General features: G+C 48.0%; 1 protein-coding gene across 1 annotated transcript in view; it reads right to left on the reverse strand.

Moving 5' to 3' along the window:
* The window catches only part of STK10 (serine/threonine kinase 10), a 75,928-nt gene that overhangs the window by 17,314 nt on the left and 44,975 nt on the right, over positions 1–13,639 (reverse strand). The window contains exons 3-9 of the mRNA XM_038413315.2: positions 12,409–12,457; positions 9,448–9,597; positions 7,177–7,249; positions 5,855–6,049; positions 5,628–5,709; positions 3,333–3,467; positions 14–592 (exon numbers count right to left, since the gene is read on the reverse strand). Of these exons, the coding sequence (XP_038269243.1) occupies positions 14–592; positions 3,333–3,467; positions 5,628–5,709; positions 5,855–6,049; positions 7,177–7,249; positions 9,448–9,597; positions 12,409–12,457 (1,263 nt within the window). The remainder of the gene's footprint in view (positions 1–13; positions 593–3,332; positions 3,468–5,627; positions 5,710–5,854; positions 6,050–7,176; positions 7,250–9,447; positions 9,598–12,408; positions 12,458–13,639) is intronic.

Genomic DNA, 13,639 nt, shown 5'->3' on the forward strand with positions numbered 1-13,639 from the left:
GCCCCTACCTTACCTTCAGGGACAGCGATCCACTCTCCCTGTTAAGGGACAGATCAGCAGACAGAGAGAGGGTGAGGTCCATGCTTTCCGAAGCAGAAGTGCTGCCAGAATCTGAATCCCTCTTGGACTTACTGCTGGCAAACTGAATAGGAGAATCCAAATTCCCATTGGCAAGTTTTTCCCCAGCAGCATTTTCCAGGTGGCTGCTCTCCAGCCAGTTCCCAATGCTCTGACAATCTTTGTTCACTGGCTCCAAGTGCTTGCTTTGGCAGCTTCTCTCCTCCATTGGATTAACCTTGTCATCCAACAGTCCTGACTGGGGGTTGGTGATTGGCTCTTCCTGGGTGCTGGGCACAGTTCTGCCATACTCCATCCCAGACGACTCAGAGCTGCTGGTGGTTTTCATGGAGTTCTCACTGCCGATCCCTTCGTCTGAGAGTCCGTTTCTCTGTCTGTCTGCAGTCTTCTTGGCCGGCTCCACAGACAATTTGGGTCCATTCATCTCCAGTGGGGAGGGGGATTCTGGAGGTTTCTCTCCCTCAAAACTCAGCTGACTCACCTCGGAGGGGCCTCGCTTGTGAGTCCCAGAGGACTGAAAGGACAGGGAAGAGAGATGGGACAGAGCTGAGGCAAACACAGCATCAGAGTGAAACTCAGATCACACAAGCGAGGAGACCCAACTGAGCACCCGAGCGACACAAGACAGTGGGTGCTTCCTAGTGACAGATGCACATCCACCACTCTCACTAATGCACTGAACTGGTATTCCTCCTGCCAACCCCCAGCTCTTTATATTAACTTACATTCACAAGAGATAGAAGCCCATGTGCTTTAGGACTCAGCTAGCCATTAGCTGCTTGAGGCTTAGGAAGAAAGGTCCACCTGGGGTCATATTGTTGCATTATTGTTCCCCATGGGAAGTTTTAAACACTTTACCCTTGAGGCATGTGGTATTGGCCACTGTCAACGTCTGATAAAACTAGACGGACCACTGGCCTTATGCAATATGTTCATTCCTCTCAAACTCTCCTCCCCAGAGCCAAGATTCTGGAGCTGTGCCTGGATCCTGAGATGCTGCAAGGTTCACTCATCAGATTAGTGGCATGCACAGGTTTGGTTTGCACCAGTCAGATTCTAGTTAGCTTGGGAATGAGGGTCAGAAGTTTTGGAAAATTCTAACCTAGTGTTGGGTTGAATGCTGCCACAATGTGGTTTAGCAAACAGAGTCCACAGGAAGAGCCTGCATTCTGGGGAGGAGTGATGGTTTGAGTCCGATGTCAATGCTGTACACCTGGGCTCAGCAGGCAAAGAGCACCTGGACTGTTTGGATATGGAGCTGCAGGTCCTAGCCACATGCACTGACCTCAGCATTTTCCAGAGGTCTGTCACAGTATAACATGGAAGGACAATACTCCTTATGGCCCATGAATAACCAACACCCTAGGACACCCAGAAGAGCTGTACTGATCTACTAGAGCTGGTTTCTGTGTTATCAATCCTTGTACGGGGAAGCAGGGCTTTGCTAGGTGATCCCTTTGGGAGACAGCTAACAGCAAGGCACAGAGAAGAGTTACCCCATTGTACCTTCATTCTGCCTGCTCCTTTTAGGCTACATCTATACTGCATACCATTGGCAGCAGCGTGTAGAGTATGCGTAGCTACATGCTGCAGTGAAAAGCAGGTTGAGTCCACACCATGATGTGTAGCTACACGGGACAGAGAAAGGCTGCCGGACCCTCTCCTGCAGCAATGGGAAGGCAGTGGGGCACTACACTGCCACAAGTAGCAGTATTAAAGAGGGAAACAGTACTTGGAAGTACAGAGAGCCATGTAGGCTACATAACCTGAAGCTCTGGAGTGTCTTTACATGCCTAAGTAGCGCCTCAGTGTCTAGACTGCTATTTATACCCATGCTAGGGGTGTGTGCAGTGTATATGTATCTTTATACACTGCAAGTCCTGTAGCCAAGTGGTTTTTGCTCCAGGAGCTTTCCTGGGAGAAGCTGTGATTGTGTAGGAGAAATGGACCCAGGTCCAGCGTGTTTAGCTGGGTTTTGCTCTTTAGCTCGTATGGCTGAAATCCTGGCAAGGCAGTTTGGGTTCTTTCCCAAGATACCATGTTCGGCCCAGACTACTGCTGCTCTCTTCTCTTGGCTAACACCACTGGGTTTTTAATAGCTCCTCTTTTGGATTGTGTCCAATTTCAATAGTGACCATGCTGTGGGAGTTTAAGTCCCTCTTGGGTCAGAAAAATCCTGACCTCCTGCTGGCATCTCTCTCACAAAGGTTCTGGGATAGCCACATTCTAGCCTGCTCTCAAGAGCCTTAGACACTGGCATCAGAGGCAGCTCTGCAAGCTCCTGTCCTGGATCTGTTAGTTATGTCTCTCTGCCACTTCGCTGAATTTTCTGTCTCCATTTCTACCTTGTGCTGTCCAGCCCCAAGCTGCCCCAGCCTCCCGAGTCCATGCCTTGCTCACCATCTTCCTGGAACAGCACTGGACCACTTCAGATGCTCTTATTATGGCTTACATTGTCTGGGGGAGAGGAGAAGGGGCAAGAGGGCACGGCACTCACCTTTCTTCCCTCAAGCCTGGAGGTGAAGTCATGACCCCACAGCCCCCTGCATCCCATGGGGCGTGGAAGTATGAGGGGAGCACACAGACAGCTCCCAAACCCAAAATATTTCCTGCTAAGTCACCAAATGGGCCTAGTTATTTTACCCTTTGTTATGAGTCAAACTGCCATCTCCCCTCTGTTCTGCACTTCTCGGGGTGACCTGTCTCAAGGAACCCCCTAGCAGCACATCATGAACCAGAATCCAGTGCTGCCAGGATGATATTAATACAGTCAGCAGTGCCCTGATCCCAGAGCAACTGGCTGTTGCTTCAGTTACCACTGCCAAGAGCACTGCGTAACTGGAGGGGTATCAGCAGAGGGGAATGCCTTCCCTGCCCTTGGAGCCAGCTAGCCAGTCTGCCCTAGTGCTGCCATCCTGCTGAAAGCCAGGCATTACCAGCAGCAGCAACAATTGTGGGTTCCTCCTCTGAAGGGAAAATTTGGCGTCCCTCCAGCGACATTATTTTCCAGTACCCTGGGCAGACATGGAACTGCGGCCCCCATTCCTGACTTCCTAAGGCAGCAGCCTTTCCTCAACGGGAGTCTGAGGCACAGATGGTTTAAAAAAAAGAAGTCATTGCTTTCAATTCTGACAGTTTCCTGTAGGAACTTTGTCCTGCACTCTCCCAGCCTGCACTTTTACAGCCACTTTATAGGAAGTTTCCACCCTCTAAGAAATAGGAGAGGCTGAGCAGAGGGAGAGAACAGGACTTACAGATAGAGGTTCCGATGATTCATCCTCTTCTCCTTCCTCCCGATTGTCTTCGATTTCCTCCATCACTTCGGCCTTTGCCTCCGCCACCAGCTCGCGCAGGGCTCGGTTACTAGTGACCTTGTTAACAAAGGAATGCTGCAAACCCAATCACACACGTGTTAGAAAGACTCCCACCTCTGAACCGGCCGTGTCAGAGCACACTGGGGCAAACAGAAACTGACTAGAAAGAGAAAATAAACTGAGTCTAAGGCCCTTGCCAGCTAGCTAGCATTACTAGCTTTCCTAGGTTGAAATAAGCCCAGTCCACCCTGTTTGGGTCCTGGATTCAAACGTCCTGTCAGAGATCAGAAAGCCTGGCAGTTAAAGGCAGCCATAGGCTGTGCCTATTTGTGGATACAAATCCAGAGCTTTACGTTGTTTTGAACTTTGTTTTGCGTGGTATGAGGGACTGCACGTGGATACAAATGTTGTAAACACTACACAGCCTTGCAAAATCCAGCGTTAACATTTACCAAACAGAGCAACAGCTGCATTTAAACAAAAGGCACTTGCTGCAGTAGTGATATGGTACGATGCCCTCCCCTTGACACCGAACGATTCGGGAGCAGAATCTCAGGTCTCTGTGATGCATGCATGGTGTGGGTCTCATCTGATGGAGAGTGGCATCTTTAAGAACCATATGTATAAACAGAGTGGAGGGATGTGTAATGGAAATTGCAGTCAAATCCCTAGTCACACACAGAGCGTACATTTGTGCTAAGCTTCATCTAGAGGCCATGGAGTATATTGTATACTTCCTGTTATTGAACAAGGTAAAACATACCCCCAGTCGAACTTTTCTGGGTGGCAAACCACAGGCTACTGCACTCTCTCATCCACTCGGGGTTATTAGGCCAGAACTGTCAATTTTCGAGATCAGAAGCTGATTTAAAGAGGCACATTACATACCAAATGAAATGCTCATCAGTCAAACAAAACCACATGACTGACCATTGTGTAAAGCTTGAAGCATCAAGAAGATACGCCAGCACCATATACAAATTATTCAGACAGGCGGTAAAAAGCATTTAGCATTTTACGTTTTTGAAGGGTGAGGGTGGGGATGTGAATTTAACTTCAAACAGCATCTGCCACCTTGACGCATCTAGGAAATCAGAGCCCATTCCTGCTCCCATTGGAGTCAATCGCAATTTTGTCATTGGCTTCAATGGGAACAGCTTTCGAATGCTGTAGGGCCCAAAACATAGCAGGCACTTTCCAAACAGAGGATGAGACTATGTACTCTGCAGCAGGGACAGCCTACACTTTGATTTGTACGGAATATCAACAACGAAATCTAACAAAGGTCAATGCTTCTGAGTGAAGCAGTCAGACGTCAGGAAGCGACAGATTAAGATGGCCTGTGCAACCTTAACACTGACCCGTCTGCATCTACATCATGGATGTCCATTGTACAATCAAATGCCATTCCCTCCCCTGGATCCTACAGCCATCCTGGGCTGGACTGCGAACTCTCCAGTTGCTGATCAGCCCCATGCTCTGGCTGCTGCTGTTTAAGCATTAAGATTATTTTCCATTTCCAGTTTATGGCAGAAGCTTCTCTCTGGACAATCCCCCCCCAACTAGGTCATCTGGAAACCATTACTGCAACATCTTGCTCCCTCCAGACATTCAGGTGACCAGAGAGAATAGTGTTGTCAGAGCTAGCCCTAAAGGCACAGCATGAATTAGTCAGTAGTGGGTGCTAAACAACTTGCAACCTCTACCCCAAATACTATGTACGTCCATTCCACTCCTAGCTGATCTTTGGGTAAGAAGGACTCCCAAGCTAGGGTGACCAGATGTCCCAATTTTATAGGGACAGTCCTGATATTTGGGACTTTGTCTTATATAGGTGCCTATTACCCCTACCCCCTGTCCCGATTTTTCACCCTTGCTATCTGGTCACCCTACCCCAAGCATTACTCCTAAATTATTGTCTGTTGCACAAGTGCACAGGGTATTCTGGTCATACCAGAGAGTTTGTCCAGACATAGCCTTTTAACAAGCAGATACATCAAAGCTCATATATAACTCAGTCTGCCTGTAAGAGGGTGTTATCAGCACAGCGAGAAACCCTGGGGAAGTACAAGTGGACTAGAAAACTAGGGAGGACCAGTAAGTTTGGCTTAAGACAAGGTTTGGGATGTGCACAGGTTACTTAGACATGTGGAGTGCTTAAAATCCAAAACAAACTAAACATTCAACACAAAGGCCAGTCTGAAGGGCTCAGCTCTCTTGAGGACATCTGCCTACCTCCAGTAGCTGTGCTGCACTTGGCCGAGTCTCAGGGTTCTTATCAAGTGCCGTCTTCAGGAAGTCTTTGAACTCTGAGGACCTTAAAACACATAATAATTGGAAAGGAACTCCCTGGATGGAGTCTGCATAGCACACGATGCAAACAGCTGAGCCCAGCATCACTGGGAAGCCACAGCAAAGAGCTTCCGTGCTCTCATAAGTGTGGGAGTCATTTGCCTTCTTACCATTTAGAAGGGCAGTTGAGAGTGGGAGGGTCAGACTTGGCAATCTTCAGCAGGACTCGCATGGGGTTGAGTTCATGGTGAGGGGGCTCTATCTGGGCCATTTCTATCAGCGTTATACCCAGGGACCAGATGTCGGCCTTGTAGTCATAGGGAGTGTCCTTCATGGTTTCACACATCACCACCTCAGGGGCCATCCTGCGAGGGAGAGCACAAGGGGGAGTGAGGACTGTCCAAGGCATCCTGCTACCAACACAAGCATGTTGTTTGTTGCAAGTTGCAATGGGGGAGGTTTAGATTGGATATTAGGAAAAACTTTTTCACTAAGAGGGTGGTGAAACACTGGAATGCGTTACCTAGGGAGGTGGTAGAATCTCCTTCCTTAGAGGTTTTTAAGGTCAGGCTTGACAAAGCCCTGGCTAGGATGACTTAACTGGGACTTGGTCCTGCTTTGAGCAGGGGGTTGGACTAGATGACCTTCTGGGGTCCCTTCCAACCCTGATATTCTATGATTCTATGTTTCCAAGAGTAGCCTGACTGCACACAAGCCCCAGGAGTCAGTATTTAAACCATCTCATTGATCTGCAGCACTGCACCTTCACCTGAAATAGGATTTCACAGCTAGCCAAGGAGGAACAGCAGCCTTCCCACGGTTTGACAAGACCCATATTTCCCCTCCTCCTCCCCCATTCCCAGATCGGCTGAGACAGCCTAGGCAGTCTGTGAAAACCTCCAGAGCGGTGACATCTGGCACGGATGCTGCTTCAGACAATAAATTAATGCTCATTGATCCCATTCCTTCAGCACAAGGGTGATTTAGAGATTAAATTCCTAGAGTGAGTTGTGGCTCCCATGCACTTGGAGCTGCTTCAAAGAACATTCCACCATATGTGGCGGGGGAGGAGGAAGGAGAGAGAGCACATGTCCCAGATTCCATCCACTTCCAAGTTGTTGAAATTGCACTGGGTTTGAGGGAGGGGTGCCATTCCAACAGAAGAGTATGCTGAAGAGCATTTCTGTTCATCTCCTTGCTGCCCCTTTACGATATACACAGTTGAGGAGACTCTTGAAAGCAGAGAGGGTACAGAATGGGTATTTTCGTTATTTTTTTTCTTAAGATTTCTGAACATACGCTAAAATCCTCCTATCCACACTCAATAAGGCAACCTGGTTAAATGGACCCTATGTTCATCACATCCTCGTCCCTAGTAAGACAATGTTATACTCTAGATTTCTGGTCTGACCTCCAAAAGGTGCTGAGAAGGCACAGCTCCCACTGAATTCACCTTTCAATATAAGGCTGCTGAACAAGCCAGTTTACTCACCAGTAAGGGGTCCCAATGAAGGAATCTCGTCTCTGCAAAGTTTTAATGTTTTTGGCAGACACTCCGAAGTCAGCTGCAAAGAGATTAATCACATTAGATGTTCTAAAAGAACCAAAAGACCTTTAAGAATCGTAAAGCAAAGGCAAGAATGCTGTGCAGTATGAATCAGATACTCCATGCAAGTCCATTTGCCATGTCTCTTAGAGGCACAATTTGTTAACAAGAAGTCTGCCTTATTTTGGTCTCAAAAATAAAAGTCAAAATTACCTCCTTTCCTTTCCCCGCAATCCAACAAATGGTAATTATTGAGTGACATTGGCCATCTCCCTCCTGGTTAACAGGAAGCATTCTGTGCCAGCTACAGAAGAGAGACTTTAGGCAGCACCAACCAACTCAATAAGACTCTTCAAGCAACCTCATGCCTTGGGTGTCCCTAAACCTCTAACAGCCAGAAGCTGGGAGCGGATAATGGGGATGGATCACTCAATAATTGCCCTGTTCTGTTCATTCCCTCTGAAGCATCTGGGATTGGCTACTGTTGGAAGACAGGATACTGGGGTAGATGGACCATTGATCTGACCCAATATGGCCATTCTCACAACTTTAAGAGGTCCTCAGTTTTGCTCTCATTCCAGCCCAGCCCTGTCTCTGTGGTTCTTATTCCCTTTGGAAGATTCCTTCCCCCATCCCATCATATATCCCTTAAGGAGCTGAGTTAGAAGGGTCAAGTGATTCTGGGTTGCTGACTGAATGTGGCCCATTTAAGATTTAAGTGGTCATCTGTTGTCTGTTCACTGGTTCCCATGTAATGAACTGGAACAGATCTTAGTCCTGTTCCCAGACACATCATAAAAGCCCACCACCACTATCAGCACCATCATTCCTGTTGGCAGCCTCAAGAGAGAGGCCTTGTACAATACGGGCTGGGTTGCAGAGAATGAATTGCCTCTCATCTCTAGGGAGTAGAGGGAGATCAATTCAACTCAGGCTCACAGCATGTTGGCAGAGCAGTTCTTCAGGGAAGCTTGCCCTGCCTTGTGCCAGGCCTGCTCCGTAGACAGAGGAATTAGTCCAGTCTCCAGCCCTGCCAGTCTGGCACATTACTCCAGCATTGATATTCCCTGGGAAAGGGGAGACCGTATAATACTGCCTATTTTTGCATTGCACATGTTTCATACCCAAAGTACAATTTCTGGGCATCCTGCAAGATGTGAAACAAAACAGAAACAGTGATTAAAATAACAGAAGAACCATCACTGCAAGGAGTGACTGGACAGGAGAGAGATGCCCTAAACGTAATACACTCCATTCCTTTCCTTATTGTAACCACGATTGCAGGACAGCAGGAAAATTCTGCCCCTTTATGCAAGTGTTGGCATCACCTGTGGTACATTTTTCAGAGGAGAATTCATAACACATGATCCAAAGCCGCTGCCTGACCCTGAGCAACTGTTCAACAAGCCAGCGTGTTACAGTACCCATGAAGACATTCAGGCGGAAGATCTGGTGAAGCAATTTCCTGAAGGATGTGCAAGCCAGACCAACACTCCCTCACTGTAGGAAGTCCCCTTACACGGGAGCTGATGGGAAAGAGAGAGACATGCTCCCCGTCCTCATTTCCATCTTCCATTTGCTCAGCTGCCAAACCTGAGCTTCAGGTTAAAGAAAATCTATAGAGCAGCAGGTTTCTGAAAGCTGAGTTGCAGCCAGTAGGCAGCCGGCATTGCTCAAGCGGCAACGTCTTTATTCCTTCCAACTGTCTTGCTTCCGTTCTAGTCTTCTGCCCCAGTAGTGTGCAGAAAGCTTCCCAGCATCTTTATTTCCACCAGGTATTAAGTAAACTCCTCAGAATAAATACACTGGCTAGTTTCACAGCAGATTTTGCCTCCCAAGCATGTATCCTACTGAGTGACATCAAGCCTGCCCCCTTCCTCCTATAACCATACCCAATAGATAAGGATGAGAAGCAAGGCTTCAGGGCAAGAGACCCTTACAAACAAGTGCACATTACCCCTCTCCCATTGGAGGGATGTTTTGCATCTGAAAAAATGTTAACCTGAAGTTTTGTTTCTGACGTACAGATAACACCCAAGGCTTCTTAAAATGTGGCTTGTAAGAGACTGTGCACAATTGCTAAGAGTTTATTACAATACAGTCACAAGTACAGCAACACTACTCAGGGGAGACTGAATCGCCACCAATTCAGAATTATACACCTAGCAAGCATGCACCCATCTTCTCTCTTTGTGACATCCCCAACTAAAAGCTCACCGAGTTTGATATCTCCATCCTGGGTCAGTAGTACATTGCCTGCCTTTAAGTCACGGTGGATGATCTTTTTACTGTGGAGGTAGACAAGAGCCTCTAACATCTGGCGGCAAATCACTTGAATCTGGGGTTCCGTCAGGCCTCGATCCAACTCTGCAGAGAGACAGCAGTTAAACCAAGAGGGATTAGAGAGGCTTCACTTGAGCAACAGATGCAGCCTGTGACCCAGAGCCTGTGCAGCAGCCTGTATATGGCCACTATACATCGGTTAGGTCAGTGGGACACCAATACAAATCGCTCTAGTATTAAGAAAGTTAATTCCCTAAACTCAGAGCACAATATTGCCACATGCTTTCAGAACTGGTGTTCTATTGAACCCCCTGGGACACACACGTTGGTCAACTGGCATGAGAGCATCACAGATGGTACACACATTTCCCTTTGAGGGAAGCCTATAAATCAGTCATCCCTGGAATCCTAAAAGGGAGTCTGATTTCCCACCTTGAGGGCTGGACAGAAGTACTCACCACTGGTGCACTGTGGAGAGAACAGACCTGAACTTTAATTGCAGGAGACACCAGAATCTGCACTGGGATACCGATTTGCACACTAAGGCAAGGAGGACTGCAATCCCTGCCCCAAACAGTGAGAAGCTGGCCACAAGACAGTGTGGGCACAGGGAGAGACATGACCTAAGTGGTGCTAGGCCTAGTCACCAGACACAGGCACAATTCATACAAATTTGTTGGCCCAATGGTAACGACAGCAAACTTCTCTTTCTGCAGCTCGTTGAGACGCCCAAGAAACAAAGTTATGCTCCTGTGTGCTCTCCCTCACCCATCAGGGAGATCCTCACTCTATGACCTTTATCCCAAGGCACCATCTCAGCAAACCGGCTACCATGCAGAATGTTGAGAAGAGTCAGGCCTCCACTCCCCTCTCCCCACCCAGCCTCCTTGTATTAAATCTTCCTTCTGTGCCCGAAGTTTAGTAAAAAATGGACAACGCTTGAACCTGCAGATCCGGGCAGCTGGAACAGATGTAGATGTGTTCCAGGCAGCTAGAAGAGCCTATTGTACACCAAAGGAGGGGGCAGACTCAAGGACTGAAGGGAACTTATGTTAAGTAGGACAGCCATTCATTCAAAGCCAAGGAACTTAATCGCAGAATCAGAGAAAAGATGCTGGTTCAGCAGTTTTGATTTTCTTCCTACTTTTCCATCTCCCACTTCCCTTCAGTAACTCAAAGCTGGAGATTTTCAGTGACCCTCAGCTAAGAGCCTGGCCGAAGCAAGGCTTTCAATGCACAGCTGTTCAGGAGCATGCTATCAAGACAAAGGCAAATGTAAATGGTTGTGACTGTCTCTTTCCCCTTGTTTTTCAGACCACCTCTACTATTAAGAAACTCTTAGTCAGACCCTCTTGGGACTGATTTACCTACACGGGCAGCAGCCTTTCCCAATCCCCAAATCACCTATTGAATATACCCCGATACTGGTAACAGTGGAACTGGGAGATTATGGCAACATCACCATCCCCTGGTCAGTTAGGATTTTGTAATACCCATTTCCTCCCTCCCCCATTCTAAACCAAATTCTCTGCAAGGCTGGCTGCCTGGCTATGAAACAGGAGATACCAGGCCTGATCAGACAGGAGTCTAGAGCCCCAAGAGACTTAGCATCCCTAGTTTCTGTTAGGTGGGTTGGAGCTCTCCTGCCCCACTGGGACCCACCATTCAGTTGGAAAGCTCAACCATAGCAATTCCACACCACAGCCCCAGCACTGAGAGTGCAGCTTCGCGGTAGAGAGCGCATCGTTCCTAATCAACTGGGTGTCCTTGCCCCCAAACACAGATGCCAGGCTACCATAAGATATGGTGATTTGGACACCACAGCAGAACACTGCAGTTCTTTAGGCAAGTTTCCTGAATTAGGCACAGGTTTCCGATTTGCAGACTGGGAACTGAAAGTGATGGGCTCAGCACACTTCTGCAGGAGAAAATAACCAGACCTTCATGACCACTGGGGAAAAAACCCCAGGAGAAAGTGACCTAAGTTGATGTTGTGACCTTGTCCCACAGCCTCCAGATGAGCAGAGACCAGGAGCACTGTTGTCACCCCCCAACAGGGGGAGCCTTTTTTTAGCGAGGGACTGTGGCTTCATATAGGTTTGTACAGTGCCTGGCACAATGGGGCTGTGATGCCAATTGGGGCTGCTGGCTGCAACTGTGCTGCTCTAGCCGACATCAATATGCTTCGTAGCAATCAAAGGCCAGCTCCTCTCAGTTGGAGGCAGGGCCCACATGTGGAAGGGAGGAGTTAAAGTGGTGGCTTCATGGCATTAATGTAAGTCTCAGTCTACTCTAACACTAGCTGTTTCGATGGATTACTGACGCCAGGGGTGGAAAGAGACTCCGTGAGACTCAATGTCAATGATGCCCAGATTAACAGCTAAACCCCTTTTCCTTTTACTGCAGGGCTTTCCTTAGGCGCATACAATTGACACGGCATCAGCGTGCTGTATAAATGGGGTCCCAAACAGACCTCCTCAGGCTGAAAGTATTATAGGCCCCCATCCCCCCTAGAAAAAAAAAATCACTCCCACCCCACTGCTTGCCAACACTGAGCAATCTATAGACCATGCAACAGAATGACAAGTAGCTAGGAAGATGCCCAGAGGTTGCCAACTTAGCCAACATGCAGATTATGGAGAAGGGGCAGAGGCTCCATAGTTAAGGCTGCAGCAGAGTTTCTATTTAGTTACACAGAAAACCACGACCCACCACCCTACAAAAGCCATGCAAGAAGCCACGTCTTGGGCGGGTAAGTGGAGGATGTCATGTCCGCTGCTAAGGAGCACAAGAACATTACATGGGGGGGGACTGCCCCGCAGTCCTTGGGGTGCAGATTTCTCTGTCTCCGACATGTCCCTAGTTCAAGTAAGGATATTGATTTTCAGCACTTACCTAGCATGACGGCATCCACTGCCCCACCAGGGCAAAACTCAATCATGATCTAGCAAAACAAAGAGAAGGGGGTTAAAATCAGTTATAAAAAGAGATCTGAAACCTGTATTTCTGAGTACAGCCCATATGACAGGGAAAAGGGAGCAAAAAGGGCTTGTGTTGGAGTTAAACCTGCTTCCCCCTCCCCACTCAGACGAGGCTAGCTTTTGGTAACCCTCTGTCCTGCTCAGATTTATTCACCACACTGGAGGCAGCATAGAAACACTCAGTGTTTTTGGTTAGCCAGAGTTTCATTCCTGATGCTACAAAACCGCAAGTTCTACATATGCCGTGTGCTCCTGGAGTGAGAGATCTCCCAGGAGATCATGGGACAGAATCCACATGGTACTCTGTTGTTCCCGACAGGACGCACACACGCAGAGCACATCCCTCCAAGAGCTTCCCCGGGGTCCCCACGGTCCACAATCTTAGGAAGCAGGACAGCTTTACTTGGCTACAGTGAAGGAAGTTTTGTTTTATTATTATGCTGACACGCACGTGAATCAAAACCAGCCTAGACCCCCATACCTGGAGGCTCCTTAAGGAGCAGCCTTAAGGCTTGTTTGTTTACAGCTTTTGATACAGCAGGGGCTGTTCCAGGGCAGTGGACTTGCCAACAGGATGAGATAGCTGTCATAGCAGAGAGCTGACGTGGCTGGAATTACTATATCACTTTTTTTTTTTTAAAGGGGCTTTTTTACGTTTGGTTTTGATTGCTCCACAGTTAGCAGCTTTCTCCTGATTTTAGAAGTGATTTGAGGAAAAAATTTTCAGTACAGAGCTGTAGTCAACTGCCAGATCTTTGTTACCTCCACTATGGAGGATTTACTACATATCGGCTGGTATCCCAGCATCCTCCTGCACCGTCACCAAACACCCTTCAAGGCCAAGTCCCAGAAAGTTTGGTTGGACCCAGTTATGTCACTCAATCATGTGAAAAATTCACACCCTTGACAGATGTAGTTAAGCTGACCTAAGCCCTAGTGTAGACAGCACTAGGCCACTGGAAGAATTCTTTCTTCGAACTAGCTACTTCCTCTTGGAGAGGTGGATTTACTACAGTGATGGAAGAACCCTTTGTCTAGTACAGACATAGCCACAGTGACTAACCTTCGGGCATCCCCTCACAGTGCTGCTGCTTAATCTGTTGATATGATCACTGCTGAAAAGCCAGGCCCTGCGCCAATAGCCC

This window comes from Dermochelys coriacea, chromosome 8 (genome assembly GCF_009764565.3).
Source record: "Dermochelys coriacea isolate rDerCor1 chromosome 8, rDerCor1.pri.v4, whole genome shotgun sequence".
Taxonomy (NCBI): domain Eukaryota; kingdom Metazoa; phylum Chordata; order Testudines; family Dermochelyidae; genus Dermochelys; species Dermochelys coriacea.